The sequence below is a fragment of the Equus quagga genome, chromosome 2 (genome assembly GCF_021613505.1).
Source record: "Equus quagga isolate Etosha38 chromosome 2, UCLA_HA_Equagga_1.0, whole genome shotgun sequence".
NCBI classification, from domain to species: Eukaryota; Metazoa; Chordata; class Mammalia; order Perissodactyla; family Equidae; genus Equus; species Equus quagga.
In genome coordinates, this window is record NC_060268.1 from 135,554,951 (window position 1) to 135,574,017 (window position 19,067).

General features: G+C 39.4%; 1 protein-coding gene across 1 annotated transcript in view; it reads left to right on the forward strand.

Annotated features, from left to right (window-relative positions):
• Positions 1–19,067, forward strand: part of ANK3 (ankyrin 3) — a 333,064-nt gene that overhangs the window by 236,377 nt on the left and 77,620 nt on the right. Inside the window, exons 25-26 of the mRNA XM_046652926.1 lie at positions 1,256–1,358; positions 17,600–17,706. Of these exons, the coding sequence (XP_046508882.1) occupies positions 1,256–1,358; positions 17,600–17,706 (210 nt within the window). The remainder of the gene's footprint in view (positions 1–1,255; positions 1,359–17,599; positions 17,707–19,067) is intronic.

The following is a 19,067-nucleotide window of genomic DNA, read 5'->3' on the forward strand; positions in this document are numbered from 1 at the left end:
CAAGTTGGGAGATGGCCTCAAAGCAGCTCCTCACAATCCTCCATCCTCTGTGTTCCTGGAGGATCACAAGCTGTTCTGCCAAGGCTCCGACGGGCTGCAGTCCCAGTCTGCCTGCGTGTCTCTGTGGATATGAGCAGGGTTACCAGGGTTCCTTACTCTATTGAGTGTTTTTGGTAGTTGAGATATAATGGACATATAACATTTTATTAGTTTCAGGTATACAGCGTAATGATTTGATATTTGTATATTTGGCAAATGGTCACCACCATAAGTCTAGTTAACATCCATCACCACAGTTACAAATTTTCTTTCTTGTGATGAGAACTTTTAAGATCCACTCTCTTAGCAACTTTGAAGTATGCAATACAGTATGATTAACTATAGTCACCATGCTGTACATTACATCCCAGGACTTATTTATTTTATAACTGGAAGTTTGCAGCTTTTGACCCCCTTCACCCGTTTCACCCACCCCGTACCCCCATTGGTCTTTAATTTAGAGGTCTGTGTGGCGAGTGGCCCTTCAGGACATCAGGGGACTTGCACTATGGGAAGTTTAGGAGCTGTGCAGAGGAGTTAGAGAGGCTAGAAAGGAGAACAGTAGAAGGAGCACGGAAGAAAAGAGTAGAGCAAGGAAAGACAAAATAACCAGACCTAGAATTTGAATTTTTCAAGGTTAGAAAGATGGCAAAAGTGATCATGTAAGGCATATTCATAACACTACTTCCTTCTTGATGTTTTCCATGAGTAGCAACTATAAACCAGAGCTCTCAACGTGTTAAACTCATATCTAGTTCCCGAAGACTTATAAACAGACCCAATTACAGCAGACATAATTCAATTCAGTAGTGCAAGCTAGATAGATATGGACCAGAAAGAGAGGAGACTCTACCATAAGGTCTTATGGTAGAAAAATCTCTCCAATTATCAAATTATCCACAGTCATCCAGTTCTTCTCAATTGTCATGTTGGTTCGACTGTCGTAGTGAAACATCCAGAGTTTTCATGCGTTTCATCTTCTCACAGATTTAACACCAACTGGCCTGATTTTAAACAAATCTGATCATGAGATTGTCTAAGTTTGAGAGTTTTCCTCAAATATAAGGGATTTTATTTTTGACGATGTCTTTTGAAGAACAACTTTTGTTGATATTTTTAGCCATCTTGCCTGTTCTTAAAGCTGCATGCATTAATTTTCTTTTATTCATCTCATCGTCATCTACCACTCTTGAATGGTTAACTGTAAATACAACAGCCTCCGCTCCTTCAGTTCGGATAGGTCTTACACCTTGAACAGAAGCTCCTATGCCCGGGACAGCATGATGATTGAAGAACTTCTTGTGCCATCCAAAGAACAGGTATGCATTTTTTTAAAAATTTTCTTTGATTGTTAAACTTTCATTTGTATGGTTGAATCAAGCTCTTTGTCCCATGACAAAACTATATCTCTGCATATTTGACTTTGCATTTATAAATCTTCTTATACTACCAGTTAAAGAAAAAATCAGTTGTACCGTAAACAGAAATATTCCTCTCTTCGGCAGGTGAGTCCCTGAAATCCCACAGAGAGGAACTCAGAAAGTCCTAGGAAAGGCATGGTTCTAGGTCAAATCTATTTCAATTTTTTTTAAAAAGAGAGTTAATAATAATTGGTAGCTAAGGTTGCTGACATTGTCCACTTGAATCTTTGATTTTGCTAAACAAACTATGTATGCCTGTTGGAATTTGCTAGAATTGTTTTTAGCAAGTAGTTAAAGATTAGATTGGTCATGTTTTTGATCCCTTATCTTCAAAGCTGCCTGTGATGGGCCTTCTCAAGATGTGATAGTATTCTGCTTGTTACCAGAATCTCTGCTAGGTTCATCTGATGTTTGTGCAATTTCTTCTTTCCAGTAATCGTGGTTAAATAGATACTAGCTTAATACAAGAAGTCCTGACAACACAGTTCTGCCTATGGGCTTGGGATGGTTCCTTGTTCTACAAATACACAGTACCTGGTTGTAAATGTGCACAGTCATGAGTTCAGGATGGATAAAACTGTTTGGACCATAATACTAATTTTGAAGTCAGCTAATAATATTTAAACAACATAAATAATTGGTGAAATCATGATGGACTTATTTATTCACTGCACAATGAAGGTAAATTGGAGCAGATGAATAAGTGATAGTCACGTTAGAGGGTAAGCAGCGGGCAGTCAGACCTTTGGGACTTCCACATCTGGAGATGCTGACTTCCAGACATACAGATGTACGTTGTACTTTAGAAGGACCTACAATAAATATTTTATCACTTTACATTCTAGAACATTCTTAGCAAGCAGGCCTTACAGAGGTGAATACAGTGGCTGTTCAGTGTTTGGTCAGACAAACACACTCTTTGTAGAATGATCCTAGGTGTGACAGCATGTCATGGTTTAAGTGGGTGTGAGCACTAGAGAAAGCACTTGTCTTAAATAATGAAGCTAAGCTCTTGGATGTGAGGTGTTGCCCAGGTGTTGGTTGAGATTTTTGAAGAACTCTCTGCTTGGATGCCTGTGGTCCTTTTCCTAATAGGTTAATCTTGATCTCTTCATGTTCCCGATTGAAATGAGATGTTGGAGGACTTATTGAGAACACTTACAAGTGTAGAAATGCCTGTTATACTCTCTGCCCTTAAGGAAACCCCACAAAACTTACAAAATTGCAGGTGCAAGGAGATCCATTAGGTATTAGTGACACTTTGCTTTTGTATAAAACATGTGCCCACTTCTATAATGGAATAACAAATCCTTTATTGAACCTAGGTTTGAGTTATATTTCTGAATATATACTTGTTTTGGGGCAAGGCCTGAAATTGAGACCACTAACACCACCCACCACCACTGTCATAACCATGACCTCACCATCACCTCCACTACCACCACCATGACCCCATCACTGCCACCATCCCCTCCACCACCCTCAACACTACTATTACCGCCATAGTTACACTACCTCTCAATTTCTGCACGTCAGCTTTAAAGTAAAATACAAATGTTTGTGATGCTATGAGGCTACAACCAGGCTCCTGAGGGTTCTCACACTATTACCTGTTAGCTACTTCAAAGACCTGCTTACTCAGGTAGAATGGAGGGACAGCATTTACCCAGAACGAAGGATTTGTGAAAAGAAATAAAGGGTAAAGAGAACTTTTGAGGTAAAACTGAAGTGCTTTTGGTTCAGTTTGTTGCTGCTTCAATTTCAGAAGCACCTCTGGATGTCACAGAGACTTCTGCAGACCACTCAGGAAAGGAGAGCTTAGGACATTCTCGAACCCTTTACAAATAAATCTCACGTTACTCACTGCAGAAGCAAGAAGACGCTTTCTTTAATGACCGCAGACAATCCCATGGTCTGACAGGCATTCTTTATTGAACTAGCAGGTTTAATGAGCACATAACATTACTGAAGGCCACATAACTGCCTGATAAATTCACCAGAGATTTGGAAAAAATATGAAAGGCATAAAGACATTTTAGGGACAATTGAGGGCATTTGAAACTATACTGGCTATACTGTTAGGAAATTATTATTAATATTCTTAGCAGTGATAACAGTATTGAAGCTATACAGGGAATCTCTCTCCTCTGGGGGTGCGCATGCTGACGTTTTCAGGAATGAAGTAGTCATTGTCAGCTATTTATTTTCAAATGGTTCAGCCCCAAAAAGTGTCTATTGTGGAGAGAGGGTGAGAGAAAGCAAACATGGTAAAAATGATCATTGTTGAATCTAGCTAGAGTGTATATGGGTATTCCTCATAGAGTTTTTTCAACTTTTTTTATTTGTATGAACACCTTCAAAATAAAAACTTGGAGAAAGTGGGAAAACAAATTCTGAAAGAAGTGTATTAACTTTTTTAGTCCCTAGTGTTTTGTTTATTACAAAAGAGAGAAAAAAGGCTAATTCCTCAGAAGGCAAGATTTAAAAGAAAGAGTCTAGTTACACTGCACAAGACTAGTGAGCAGCATTTACTTCAGAATACATAGAAATATTTTGTATTAGAATGAAGTGACAAAAAGTTATTAGTTTATTTCTATCATGCCTCTACATCTCTAAATCTAAAACTCAAAACAGAATTTTTCCACAGTATTGATTTTGTCTGAAAGCGTGCAAGAAGTCTTAAATATTTAGAATTCCTAAAGCAATGATACATGACTCACCGTCAGATTTGAAACTGCCGTCATTGCCCAGTTCAAGTTGCTTTGACAAGTAAAGGTGGAAAATGAATAAAACTTAACTCTCCGTGCGCTTCTGTTTTTTAACAAGAGTAGACCTCGCCCATACAAAGCATAGTTGCCTCCTTATTAGCCTAATGCTAATTAATCCGTTTGCACATTAACCACAAAGTATAGTTGAGACCCAGGATAATTAGCACAGGCCGGCCACCCCCATGTCCCTAAGAACCTGTGCTGGGTGAAGGCAGGTGTGGAGGCCAGAGCTGGGAAAGGGGGTTGGAGAAGTCAGCCCGTCCCCATTCCTGCTGTGCCTTAATCATTAGTCTATAAACCACTTAGTTCACCCCTGGGCAATCAAGAGTGGACTCTTTTTACTGTGATATTGGGTTATCCATGAACACCCTATTCTTTTACCTTCCCTTTACCTTGTAATGCAGACACCTGTAGATAGGCTTCTGGAAATGGACATGTAAATAAATCACGTCTTGCATGTCGTGAGGTCTTGTTATTTAAAGCAGTGACTCTCAACCCTGACTGCCCATGAGAATCACCTGGAGAACATTTAAAACACGATTGCTCAGTTCCTGATTCAGTGGCCTGGGTAGAGCCTGGCCGTGGGATTTTTAAATGCACCCAGTTGAAAACCACTGATTCCTGCTAGTCAGAGTTCTTAATTGGGAGCACACGTTGGAATCACCAGTGGCTCTTTGGAAGACAAGATGCCCACAGAATCAGAATCTCCTTGGCTGGGTTCCTGAGCTGCTGTGTTTCTAAAGCTCTGCAGGTGATTCTGGGATGCACCCCTATTTAGGAAACCACCGACATAAAGCCACTCTGACTGGGATCTTTTTTGTATAATGGCCGGTCAACATCTAATGTATTTGTTTTATAAGCTCAGATTCGTGTGTGTCAGGTTGTCTTAGAGCAACATTTGTGCTTGGAAATAGTCCTTTACAAATAAGAGATAATAAATATACAAACAAGATGACTCTAAACTGAGGCCCAGTTGTCCAGGAAGAATATGATAGACTGGTCTTTCGTTTCTTCTGACATAATTATTGAAAGCAAGCGTCTGGTTTGGCTTGTAATTGCTGTATATGGTCCCGACCGGCCAGTCCCCGTTACGTAAATGGAATACTGTTCATTAGATGCCGTAGGCCTCCGGAGATAGAATGGTGGTGATGCTTATGGTGGTGCTGGGGGTGAAAACAGCTAATTTTGAGCTCCTACTACATGCTCATCACTATTCTAAGTGTTTTTCCAGTATTAGCTCATTTGCATTTCACAACAACCCATGAGATAATTTCTTAGCTCCTTGAAAAAGATGAAGAAACTGCAGCACAGACAGCTTAAGTAACTCACCCCAGGGGACACAGCTGGTAAATGGCAGTCACTGACCATCTGGCTCCAGGTTGCCTCCTTTTAACACGACTGCTCTATACATGCATTGCTCACTGGGAGAAAGCAGCCAGCAAAGAGCCCTAGGACTTTACACTCTGTCCTCCAGGATCCCATACTTGTTTGTATTCTTAATATGGGTACTATGGTACTATCATCTTGATCCATTTTTTAGCATGAAAGATGATGTTTAGACATGTGTTCTTCATTATGCTTATTTCTAATTCTAATAAGTTCTATTTAATGTGCTTTAAAAGGAACTGACAGCTTATATTCAGCAACAAGTTATTAAAATTATGGATAAAATTATGCTAAAAATTGTGGCATATAAGGCATCATTAAAGGAATAGAAATATTTGATTATTTGATCTTTACATAGATATGAGGTCAAAGGCATGATAGTGGTCTAAAAATATTTTGCAGGCTAACCAATTAATTGCACTTCCTTTGAATGACCCTAGAAGTAGTTGTAAGGCCAAGGAATGTCTACTGCAGGCAGAAACATTTAATTCAGTATGATTTCTGATAGTTATTCAGAGACAGGAGAAGAACAGAAATCACTAAGAGATATGGATTGGTTTTGCCTGCACACACCCATTCCACTGTCGTTACATGGCAGTGACAGGATCTGATGGCCAAATTCTACCCGCATCCATTTTTCAGTCTCTGTAGTTTAGAAGGGGCTGAAATCCCTCCCTCTCCCCCAGGGATGGACCCCAGAGGATGGCCATTCGGAGCGTTCCTTTTCCTGGACTACGTGATTACTTTAGGTGAAACGTAAAATCTACATCTGAAATGTAAAATGGAAGTCGAGTGAGACTCAAATTTGAGACTTTGTCTAGCTTTGGGGGCTTGCTAAGCTATAAAGATGATATAAACCCAAAACTGCAGGACGTGGAGCATGAAGACAAACGGTTCCTGCATCTTTTCAGCCATGCCTGAAGTTAGTACCACCCAGACCTTAAATAAACCTACATAAACCAGTAAATTAATCTCAGTCTCCCCCTACCCCAGGGGAGGGGGTGTCTTAAGCCAGATTAATTTGGACCTGTTGTGAACAACCACAGATCAAGGGCAACAAAGAAAGTCTTCTAGCCTTTTCAAGTGCCATTCAACCTTGGGAGTCTATTATTCTATACTTTCTCTCTAGAAATAAATAAATCTAATTTTAACAAAAAAAGAGAGCTATGATTTAAGAGACTAGCTATAAACTTGGGTGTTTCAAGCAAAAACTTTTAGAAAGGCATTCCTTGCCAGTTGATTACTAAGGAATGAGCACCTTCCATTTCCTTTCAGTTCTGTTGATCCAGGGGCAGGGCGTCTATGAAAAGAGAGAAATGGGGCAGCTGCGTGGCCCTGTCCCTCTGATTAGATCGCTTTCATTTTGCAGACTTCCCCTTGCAGACCACGTTTGCTCACATGGTTTATGCCTAAAGGGACGAGTGGTAGGGGCTCGAATAGCGACCAGTTGGGAAGGTTTAACTAAAGTGGTGTGTGATCAGTTGCACCGGCTGTTTGAATGGTAACTGTGGAGATAATTCTGTAGTCAGTACTGACGGCCTCATTATAGACTCCGTGTACCTGGAGGCAGCTGTCACATCTGCCAGCCTGTAACTCTTCTCATTTATCTCACAGCCTAGGATTCCTGATACTTTGGGTTAGCCTTGGCTTTTTTTGAGGCTAAGGATGATCTCATGTGTATTTAGTCATATATTGTGCTATGTACCACTGGATATACTAGCAAGTAATGTACAAATTGGAGGATTCTTCAGCAGAAATTGCACATTTATTTTTCCAAGATCTGGGCAATCTTCAACTGTCTCACTAATGGAAAAGGAAAAGAATGTCTATCGTAAAAGGCTGGTTATGCTAATAGCTTTTCCTCCTCTACCGCTCAACTCTGTTCCACCCCCTCCCCCACACCAGCCGATTAACCTTCCTGTTTCTTTCATTTAAGCTGATTTCTAAGGGACTCTCAGAAATGTGCATGGTGGCAGAGGGGAGCCAGTCTGGGATTAAAGATTTCCTAGAGATAGTCCCCTGGAAGATAAGCACCTTTGACTGGTGTCATTTAATATGCTGCTTTTTTCTCTCCAGAGTGCTGTGCCAGCATTACTCTGATCCATTCAACACCTCTCGCAGATCGGGCCGCAAGATTACAGGTTTTGTTTAAGGCAGAGACGTTGGTGGTGTGACTTAAGGTGGCACAGTTAGACCACTTGAGCCCCGTGTTGATGTGTTAACACTCTCAGCTTCCACGCTGACCTTGATTCACCTTCCTCTGTTGAAGTTGGTAGCTAATTATCTTGAAATCAGTAAGATTTGGAAATCTCAAAGAACCCAGCTTCATTATGGTTTATATTCTAGTCTCAAGCCTTAGGGGCAATAATAGTTGACCTCAAGGAAAGAAATACTTTAGGGGAAAGAAAAGACCTGCTTTAGTACACCTTTAACTTTTATTTTATGTTGCCGTGTGAATCGGATTTTCTTATATAGAATCATTTTTTCAGGTATACAACATGATGTTTTGACATAAGTATACGTTGTGAAATGATTTCCACAATCAAGCTAAGTAACGTATCCATCACTTCGTATAGTTCACTTTTTGTGCGCATGTGATGAGAACACTTGAGATCTACTCTCTCAGCAAATTTCAAGTATGCAGTAATTATTATTAACTATAGTCACCATGCTGCACATTAGGTTTCCAGAATTTATTCATTTTATAACTGAAAGTTTGACCCTGTGATCAACATCTCCCCTTTTCTTCCATCCCCCAGCCTCTGGTAACCACCATTCTATTCTCTGTTACTATGAATTAGACTTTTTTTTTAAAGATGGAATCCATTTCTTAAAAGAATATTTCCAAATAGTTATGTGGGATGTCCAAACACACCTATACACCTACTATTTTGGGGAGCAGTTTGCCATTTCATTCAATATCCACTAAAGATCACAATAATTGTTTCTTTTTTCTTTTCTTTTTTTTTTTTTAAGATTGGCACCTAAGCTAACATCTGTTCCCAATCTTTTTTTCTTCTTCTTCTCCCCAAAGTCCCCCAGTACACAGTTGTATATTCTTGGTTGTAGGTCCCTCTGATTGTGCTATGTGGGACGCCGCCTCAGCGTGGCCTGGCGAGTGGTGCCATGTCCGCGCCCAGGATCCAAACCAGCAAAGCCCTGGGCCACCGAAGTGGAGGGCACGAACTTAACCACTCGGCCACAGGCCGGCCCCCAAGATTACAGTAATTATAAGACTTAGTGCAATACCTGCCACAACATTTTATTAAATGGATCATCTCATTTCATGCTTTCAACCACTTTCTGGACTAGGTATTATCATTACCACTTTACAGACAAAGAGACGGGGGCTGAGAGTAGTATTTCACTTACCCAAGGTCACATTGCATGACATTAAGTGGTAGAGCTGAGGACAGAACTTAGCTGTGATGGTTGCTTGACCATTAGGCCACAGCATGGCTCTGATAAGCCAAGTATGGCAGACCTGAGATAGCATGTTCACCATGGGAAGAGTCGATGTTTAGACAAGTATTTATCACAGATAAAAACACTGCTATTGTCTGTTAATCCAGCAGGCTGCTCCCTGTATTCTGGTAAGACATATGCTGTGCTAAAAAGGTACATGGAAGGCTGCAATGTTACATACATTTAAGAAATAAATTGTCTTCAATTATAAAAAGTCTGGGAGTATTAGGATTTTTATTAACTCTGTTTTGGATGGCATAGCAATTTAGAATTTTCAAATCACTTTCACGTTCCGTTTCATTCCATTCTCACAGTGCATTGGGGCAGTTAATATTATCTACCCAAGGCCCTACCCCATGGCCCAGTGGTTAAGTTCACAGACTCAGCTTCAGTGGCCCGGGGTTTGCTGGGTTGGATCCTGGGTGCAGACCTATGCACAGCCTATCAAGCCATGCTGTGGTGGCGTCCCACATAGAAGAACTGGAATGATTTACAACTAATATATACATACAACTATGCTCTGGGGCTTTGGGGAGAGAAAAAGAAAGAGGAAGATTGGCAACAGATGTTAGCTCAGGGCCAATCTTCCTCATAAAAAAATACACATATATATGTATATATATATTATCTACCCATTACCCTAATGCAGAAATGGTGGTTTGGTGAGGTTTTTGCCTTGCCATTCACTGGGCTGTGAAGTGTTGTAGCCCCCGTCAAACTGAAGTCATCTATTCTTTGTCTAAGGGAGCTGACACCCACATGGGTTCCCCCTGCCCTGTCCGATTTGTGGCCACAGGGTGAAGTTATCCTTTACAAGCCTTTTCTTTCCTGGGCTCCTAGTCTGGTGATGTCATCCAGCTGTTTCTCAACTAAATCATGTTTATAGTTTTTCAGATTAGATGCACTGGGTTTTGCATGTGGCCTGTTACTGTGAGGTCTACCTGGTGCTGTTAACATTAGCATGTGAAGGCCACCAGTTAATCTGCAGGACCACCTTCTGCTGGCTCCCAGGGGCAGCAGAGCTGACAGATAAGGACCTTAACTGGTGTCATCCAACACTGGGCATTGACAGTCGGCAGCCTAGAGAATTATCTAATATTGGAGTTAATTGGATTTTCCTTTCTTTTCCTTGCAAATACTTTCCTGCCTCCTGCCTCTTCCATGCCTGGATGTTTATTTCCAGACCTGGGCATTTGGGTGTGTCCTCATTTGTGAGGCCAGTATGTACTTGCTATCCTCTTTCCTCTGATGAATAGGGCCAGTGAGAAGCTATTTTTGGAAAGTATTAAGCTCTTGGAGACAGTGATATCATCATTAGTCAGGCTTTGGACTCTATTGAATAATGTGCATTTTGATTTTAATAGTATCCTTGACATCACTTCCAAGATGAAAAATGATGTGCTAATTCATATCACTTTTGACATGGGGGTAAAAGGTCTTATTAAGTCAGTGTGAATTTTTCTGTAACATAGTGTTCTACTAAAGCCACCCAGTGCTAAGTATTGGCTTTGTGTTGTCAAATTTTTGAAGTCTCTGAATTTCAGTTTCCTCATCTGTAAAATGGGTATAATACCTCCGAGGGCTAGTAGGTTCTAAAGAGTCAAAGAACAAATTAATGTAAAGGCCTAGGACAGTCCTTGAGATTGAACTGATACACAGAAAGTTGTGGTACTGTTGTTAGCACAGAAATTTAAATGTTTTTGAGTCAGTAAATAACCCCTAGGCGTTTATAAGATGTATTCTTCTAACTGAATGGGCTCTGTCGATTTGATAGAAGCATCCTGTGCATATAACTGAAGGACCAGTGCTGGCACTGGAATATTTTTGGTTTTGCTAGTTTTTTCCCCCACAATTTATCAGATTTTAACAAATGAGCTACTATAAATGAAAGTCCTTTGAAAAGTAGAAAGACTTTCACATATAAAGAGACATTATTCTAATTCCATACCAACACTGGCCTAGGTGCCAGATTTTTTTTTTCAATTCTTTTTTTTTATTATTAAGGTTATGATAGTTAACAACCTTGTGAAGTTACAGTTGTACATCATTATTAGTCATGTTGTAGGTGCACCACTTCACCCCTAGTGCCCTCCCCCCACCCCCCATTCCCCTGGTAACCACCGATCAGTTCTCTTTGTCCATATGTTAACTACCACCTATGAGTGGAGTCATACAGAGTTCATCTTTCTCTGTCTGGCTTATTTCCCTCAACATAATACCCTCAAGGTCTATCCATGTTGTTGTGAATGGGATGACTTTGTCCTTTTTTATGGCTGAGTAGTATTCCATTGTATACATATACCATATCTTCTTTATCCAATCATCAGTTGCTGGGCACTTAGGTTGGTTCCATGACTTGCTAGGTGCCAGATTTTTGACGTACATTTTCATTTAGTCTCCATCTCAACCCATCCTCAACTTTAAAATGAGGAAACTGAGACTGAGAAAGGTTAAGAAAGATGCTAAATATCGTAAAACCAGCAAGTGATGTTGGGGCATCTCTGAAGGGGCTTTCAGTAAATAAAGGTAAGGAAAGGTCAGAGGCAAATATCTCTTTTATTTCTGATGGAGGCCAGGTTTCAAGGGCTGGCTTAGTGTCTGAGCCACGTGGGCCTGCTGACGGAACCCCTGAAATAGGCAAAACACCTACCCAGTGGCCAGCATTGCCAGCCCAGGATGGGCATCCCCCTCAAGGAGGTAGGCGTATGGGGAGCAGAGGAAGACGTCTGCTCTCCGTGACCAAGCTCAGGCCTAAGAGAGTGAACATGGGATCTGAGCAGAGCCCTCCCGGTTATCTTTCCCACATCTACCACTCAGATAAATCACTCTGCATTTTTAGGACCAAAGTGAATATAAAGGGACAGGGAGAGGTCCTCAGTTACACAACGGAGTTGCCTTTCCAAAATGGAAAACTTAGGAGTGGGAAAGAAGTGTTCTTCAGTAATGAGTGGCAAAAGCAATTTCCAAATGCAAGTCTGACTCAACTTCAAAGCCAAGCTTTTCCATTAAACCCTGGGAGCACCCCTACTTGCTGTGGGAAACTGAAGAGACAGCTCCAGTTCATCTTTTTTCACCATCGTCATATGTGGTGTCCTATTTATCATCTTAAATGTCTATTTGTTCAGTAACCAAATGGAAGAAAAGCTTTTTGTGGGTACCATGGTGCCATACACAATAAGATGTCAGAACATTTTGAAATTCATCTTGTTTATTAAAACAAGTCAACAGTTCAAATTTCACATTTCAGTTTTAAGTAAACACTAGTCTGTAGAAATAAGCATTCAGAGACAGGTAGCTTAGAAAAGAAGCTGCCAATTCAGTCTCTTTCTATAAAAACCATAGCTTCAGTTGAATTGCCTTATTTTGTATTTAGATGGATTCACTGTAGGAAAAGCGTGTGTGTCTGTATTAGGTTATTAACGTTGCTAGGTCTGCCCATAAACCTATGCAAACCTCGATGGAAAAAATGGGACAAATATTGGGACTTATAGCTCATTGTTTTGACAAGTATCTTTGTTCATTATACATTTGTTCATTTGTGTTAATGACAAAGTTTCGATGAGTGGCAAGGTGTTGCAAGAGTAAAGGGTTAGGAAGGCCTCCAAGTGAAGTGGAGTCCCCGGGGGGCTGGCACACTCCAGCCTCCATAAATATTACATGATGGTGCTGATACCTTTTTGCATGATATAATTCATGGTCTCAATAATTAATGTTGCCAGTGCACGTTTCTAAGAGTACCAAAGGGTAAATAATTTACTGTAATTACCAAAGAGGAATGATATTATTTATTTATTAGAACTTTTAAGAAATGGGTTCTTTGTGAAAAGTAACCTCAGGGCTCCAAATGTAGGACCTGTAGTTTACTAAAAAGTAAAGTGAGCAGCACCGCCCACTTTATATTAAACATTTTGCCCTACTCCAATGGTTGGTTGGTTGGGGTCTCCAAAAGTCAGTAAAGTTGGTAAATAAAGCCAGACTCAAACCAGCATCTAATCTTCGGTTAACCCATATAGAATTTGGGAACTTTCTGAAGTGACGTATTGTTCTTTTGGGGTTCTGTGGCCTCTTAATAACACCACTGATCACACCACCATCCACTGAAGGTGTCCTCTGTTGAATGCAGAGAAATCTGTTCCTCATTCATTTTTGCATTTTCCTAGCATCTAGGCAGGATAGTGACTTGCACATAACTATAAATTACTTTTCAATTTGCTTTCAGGGCTATTTTTTAAGCTTCGTAATTCATGGTAATTTTTTAAATTTAAGATGTGTTATTATCAAAATTATACAAACAAAAAGTCACATCATTTTACAAGACATGCTAATTAGGAAAAGACACGTCCTCATATACACCTTCAGCCCGCAATTTCTCCTCTCCAGAGACAACTGCTTAGAATACCTTTTGATGACTCTTATTATGTGCTTTCATGTCTCTAAATGGTACCTATATGTTGTTTCTTGTTGGCTTTTCTCCATTTCAGTTATTATTTATTGACTTTCCAAAATAGAAGAGGAAGCTTTAATTTATTTCTATTTATTTATTTATTTTTTTGCGTAGGAAGGTTAGCCCTGAGCTAACATCTGTGCCAATCTTCCTCTATGTTTTTGTATGTGGGATGCCTCCACAGCGTGGCTGGTGACTGGAGTAGGTCCACACCCAGGATCCAAACCCATGAACCGCAGCTGCCAAAGCAGAATGCGTCAAACTTTAACTGCTCAGCCACAGGGCAGGGCCCAAAACTTTATTTATTTAAATACCTCTTGTCTCCCACCATGCATGCTTCCCATCCCCCCATTTTCACAAAATACTTGTATTTTATCCTGGTTATACCATGTTTAGTGCTTCTATTATGCCTATGTAAATGTTATTCACAGATGAAAAGTATATTATGATTGCATTTTCTTTTTGGCACAATATTTTGCTTTCCCTAGAGTTTTTTCATTTGCTTGATGTACATATCACTAGTTCAACCCACAAACTCCTCCCTAATTGTGCAAATCTCTTCTCAATATATTCACAGTCATTAGGTGTTCTATAAATTTCATCTACTTAATCGCTTAGAGTTTTTTCTTTTTTTGTGAGGAAGATTGGCCCTGAGCTAACATCTGTTGCCATTCTTCCTCTTTTTCCTTGAGGAAGAGTGGCCCTGAGCCATTCTTCCTCTTTTTCCTTGAGGAAGAGTGGCCCTGAGCTAACATCTGTGCCAGTCCTCCTCTATTTTGTGTGTGGGATGCCACCACAACATGGTTTGATGAGCAGTGTGTAGGTCTGCACCTGGGATCCAAACCTGCGAACCCCGGACCACTGAAACAGAGTGCACAAACTTATCCACTATATCACCAGGCTGGCCCCCAGAATTTTTTTATTTTTATTTTTATTTTTTTGGTGAGGAAGATTGGCTCTGAGCTAACATCCGTTGCCAATCTTCCCTCATTTTTGTATGTTAGATGCTGCCACAGCATGGCTTGATGAGTGGTGCGTAGGTCTGAGCCTAGGATCTGAACAAGTGAAGCCCAGACTGCCAAAGCAGAGCTCATGAACTTAACCACTATGCCACCAGGCCGGCCTCTCTTAGAGCTTTCTTCCTTGTAGGCCCACTGTTCAGATGTCCTCCTGGGTCTTACTTCATCATTACCATGAAAAATTCCCCATGTTGCTTCATTAGACCTTGTGTCTTCCTCTTTCCTGGTTTAGAGTTTCATTTTGGTGGACTTCCAATAGTTTCCTTACAGAGTGCATGAGAAATATATTTTTTGAGGTTTTATATGTTTGAAAATATCTTAAGTCTATTTTCTCATCTTTTTTGATTTGGTGGGTTATTGAACATTGAAAGAATTGCTCCATTGCCTTTAACTTCAGTTTTGCAGTTAAAAGTCTGCCGTCTGTGACCATTTTTCCTCTCTAAATCTATAGGATCTTTCTTTGTCTCCGAGTTCTGAAATTTCACGATGATATGCTGTAGTGGGGTTTATATTCACCTATAGTGGATATTTTTACTCTGATAACTCAGATGTTCAGCTCTGGGAAAGTTTCTTGAAATGTTTCTTTGTTTTTCTTCTTCTCTGTTTCACTCTTTTCTTTCTTGCTAGAACTTCCCTTTTTTTGGAGAGGGGAAGAGGATTTGAAATTCCTGAGCTGATCTTCTGCTTTCTTGTATATTCTCTCCTATTTTCTATTTTTAAAAATCTCCCCCTAATTTATAGGCTTTTTTTTTCAACTCTAATGCTATCATACTCATTGCTTTTTATGTTTTTTTCTTTTTTTTTAGCATTTTATTGTTTCATAGGTATAAAAATATCTCATCTCTCTCTGAATATTAATGAAAAATTCTAAACTTTCTTCTCCCTGGAAAGCCTGTTCTTCTAGTTTGCTTTTGTTCTGTTTGTTTATTTATTTTATCTTCATATTAGATACTTTTCTCAACTGTCTAGTGACTCTGGGCTGTCTGCCCAGTACTAAGCTATTGGAAGCCCTCTGCATGGTAGAGGGCTTGCCATCGTGATTTCCACTGAAGTAATAAGCCTGGGACATTTCACTGGGAAATCTCAGAGATTTCCCCTTCTCTGCCTGGAGGCTCCCCCTCTGTCTAGTAAGGGAAGGACGCTAGGAGTCTGAACACTGTATATAAACTTTCAATTAATCTCCGTTTTCATTATGGCACCTCTAACATCTTCTGCCTCTGGTCTCTATGCTTCCAGTCTTCTGACAAAGTTGATGGTGTAGGGGTGGAGGGCATTATTTGGCAATTGATAAATCAGTGAGGGGATTGTGGGGATCAGATCACTTTTTAAAGAGACTTTCAGCCAATCCTTGTTTTTCTGCTGATGTTGTCTCTTTTTCTCTTTGGCTGTGTGTGTGTTTAAATACTTGATTGTCATTTTACTGGGGTTTCAGTAGGCAGCAGATCTTTAGCAGGGCAAAAACTGAGATTTATTTTATTTTTAGTCTGTGGGATATCTATCATCAGATTTAGAACATTCTTAGCCATCCTCTCTTCAAATACAGCTTCTGCCTTATTCCTCTCTTCTACTTCTGAAAGTGAGTCCAATTACACATATGTTAAAACCTTTCACTGTGTCATACTATTTTCTGTATTTTCCACTCTTTTCTAAATCTATCCTTCATTTTATGTATTTTTTCCTTTACACTTCTAATTTACTAACCCTGTTTTCTGTTGTGTCTAGTCAACAACTGACAGTGTATTTAGAACTGGACAAACGTCCCTTTGATTCTTTCTTACATATATTCCAGTGCTCTGTTGAATTATCCACGTTTTAATTTCTTTTTCTCCATCTTTCCCCCTATTTTCTTAAATATACTAATCATGGTTATTGTAAAGTTCTTATTAGCATACTTGAAAATGTAGGGAGACCGGTGAGTCTGTTTATAGTATCTGGATTTTTTTTCTGGTTTTGTTCATGTGCTCTGGCCATGCTTGGTACTTTTTCATTGCATGCTGGACATCATGTATAAGAAAGTTGTAGACAGGACACACCCAATGATGATACATTCCTCCATAGAGGATTTACCCTCCCTCTGCTAGGCAAATGGCGTGGTGGCTGACTATTTTAATCCAATCAAGATTTTGCTGAAGTAGGCTGGTTTGCCACCCTGGTAAAGCTGAGACCACCTCTGGTTTGTCCCTGGCCCTTTGGGATCCTTAGTTGAAATTCTGGTGTGATCTCTGAGTCTTCTCCCCTTCCAAGTCCCAAACTCTAAATCTTTTTTCTCAGGAAACTACCGACAATCTCTGTTGTCCCTTTCAGAGCTTCTCTAGTTAGGTGTTTAACTTCCTGTTCTGCACAGCTCCAGGGTTCAGCAAGTGCTCTTAACGGAAATCTGGAGCGTGCTTGAGGTACCCAACTGTCCGCCAAAACTCCCTTGGTTTTCCTCTTCTTCAGCAGTGGCCCCTGTAGGTGCAAAGCCCAAATTCTGTCTGCACTGGTAATTGACAAATGCCCCCAAGTTTAAAATGGCAACAAAGTGTCAGCTCAGCTCTTCAAAATCTTCACCTCTGCAGAGTACAGCTCCTCTAGTTGGGGCCTCAGCTGTTCCCTACCTGAGTCAGCAATGATTTCCATGCTTCTCTGGTGTACTTGGCGGCAGCGCTAAGCTGCTGCTAGCTACTCTGCCCCAAATGGAAACACAAGTCATCAAGATTGAATTTTTTATTTTTATTTTGAGATTTGGGAAAGAATTTTACAGTTGTCGTAGGATCAATTTAGAGATGTGTTCAAGTGCTTAAAATCATGGTTAGAATTGCTTCTGTGATATTCCTTTTGCCTTGCCAATTATTCAAGATGCTTTTTTAAAAGATTGAAATAATACAGCACATCAATAAGCTTTATTTTCTAATTCTTGAAACTTCAATGTAGACCTATAGAGGAGTAGATAAAAAGTGTTTATTTTGAATGTTAGACTAATCTGGACTCACAGAGAGATACAGGTAGATTTTGTAGGTGCAGAAAAACCAGTGTCTTGTGTTGCTTGCTGATGCAATATATCATTTTATTTTTCAGCATCTAACATTCACGAGAGAATTTGATTCAGATTCTCTTAGACATTATAGCTGGGCTGCAGACACATTGGACAATGTCAATCTTGTCTCAAGTCCTGTTCATTCTGGGTAAGCAACCTAAAAGTCGATTGTCTTTATCCTATTAAATTACCATTGCATTTATTACTTGCAGTAATAAATTCATGTTGACAAGCTTCATATGTATGAAATACTGATCTTCTAAAGGATTTCATTAGTAAGTATATGTGACATATGTTTGTAAATCATTAGTAAATATTTTTTCTAAGCAAACTTGTGTATCTCTTTTTACTGATAAAAACACAGTGTTGGAAAGGAAATTAAAGTATTGGTCCATAAAAATTTCCTAACTATTCTAGTACTACTTTTAGGTCTTTAATTTTCTTTTTCAATTAAAAAAAATTTAATCATTTCTCTTAATTTTACTTTATTCAAATGAAGTTTTTTTCAGAGTATCTGATTTTCCTTTCAAATAAAACAATTAAATATGTAGGTATTTCTGTTCATTTACCTCACTGTTTGACTGCTTTTGTGCTTTGCTTTGAGTGATAGAAAATTTTCATTTAACTATTTAGTTTTTAAATAAGCAGTAAGCTCTGGTGTTATTTTTTTTCTCATATGATATAGGCCTTTGATTTGACAGATGATTTGTTTTGTGTGATTGCCCTTTAAAAAGAAAATATAAATTTGAAACCTCCAGATCAAGTTTGGTACCTTCTGCATTCCTGGAAAAAATTATGATTAACTTGTATTAGATTACAATTAGAAAAAAAGAAAGGAACTTAAAAAAGAAAATAAATTCACTTTTAAAAAGTGAGGGTACCAGTGTATGTGCACCAGAAGTGCTATGGGCAAAACCACATCAAGCGGGTTCCTCACTGCTGCCCCCACGGGTCGGCACAATCTGAGGCAGGCGGCTAAACGGTGACCTGCTTTAATCCATGTACTTTTAGCTATTGGATTCTTCACCTGTAGGTAATTAAAAGTGGAATAGTAGACATCCCTACAAATGGAATAGAAATAATTCATTAAGATGATGAAAATTGCAAGGTATTTTCACTCTGAAATTGGCATTTAGGCCATAAATTAGTTGCGATCCAGGACAAGGGCAGATTAATTTGGAATTAAATTAACAATAATTAACATTTGCAAAGTACCTTATGTAGTACATGAAGTATTTTCTGCTGCTTTTAATTAAAATAAATTGTGATAGCTAACATTTACCTAGTGCTTTTCATGTACCTGGCATTGTGCTAAATCTTTTACATGTATTGTCTTACTTAATATTTATTTGAACCTTACAATGACATCGTGAGAGAGGTTTTACTCATTATCCCCATTTTACAGATGAAACGTCTGCTACTCAGAATAATCCTGCAGGTTATTTCAAGTATTTTTAAAGAACTGTGGTTTGTAACAATACAATTCTGAAAAATAAATCGCTGCAATGT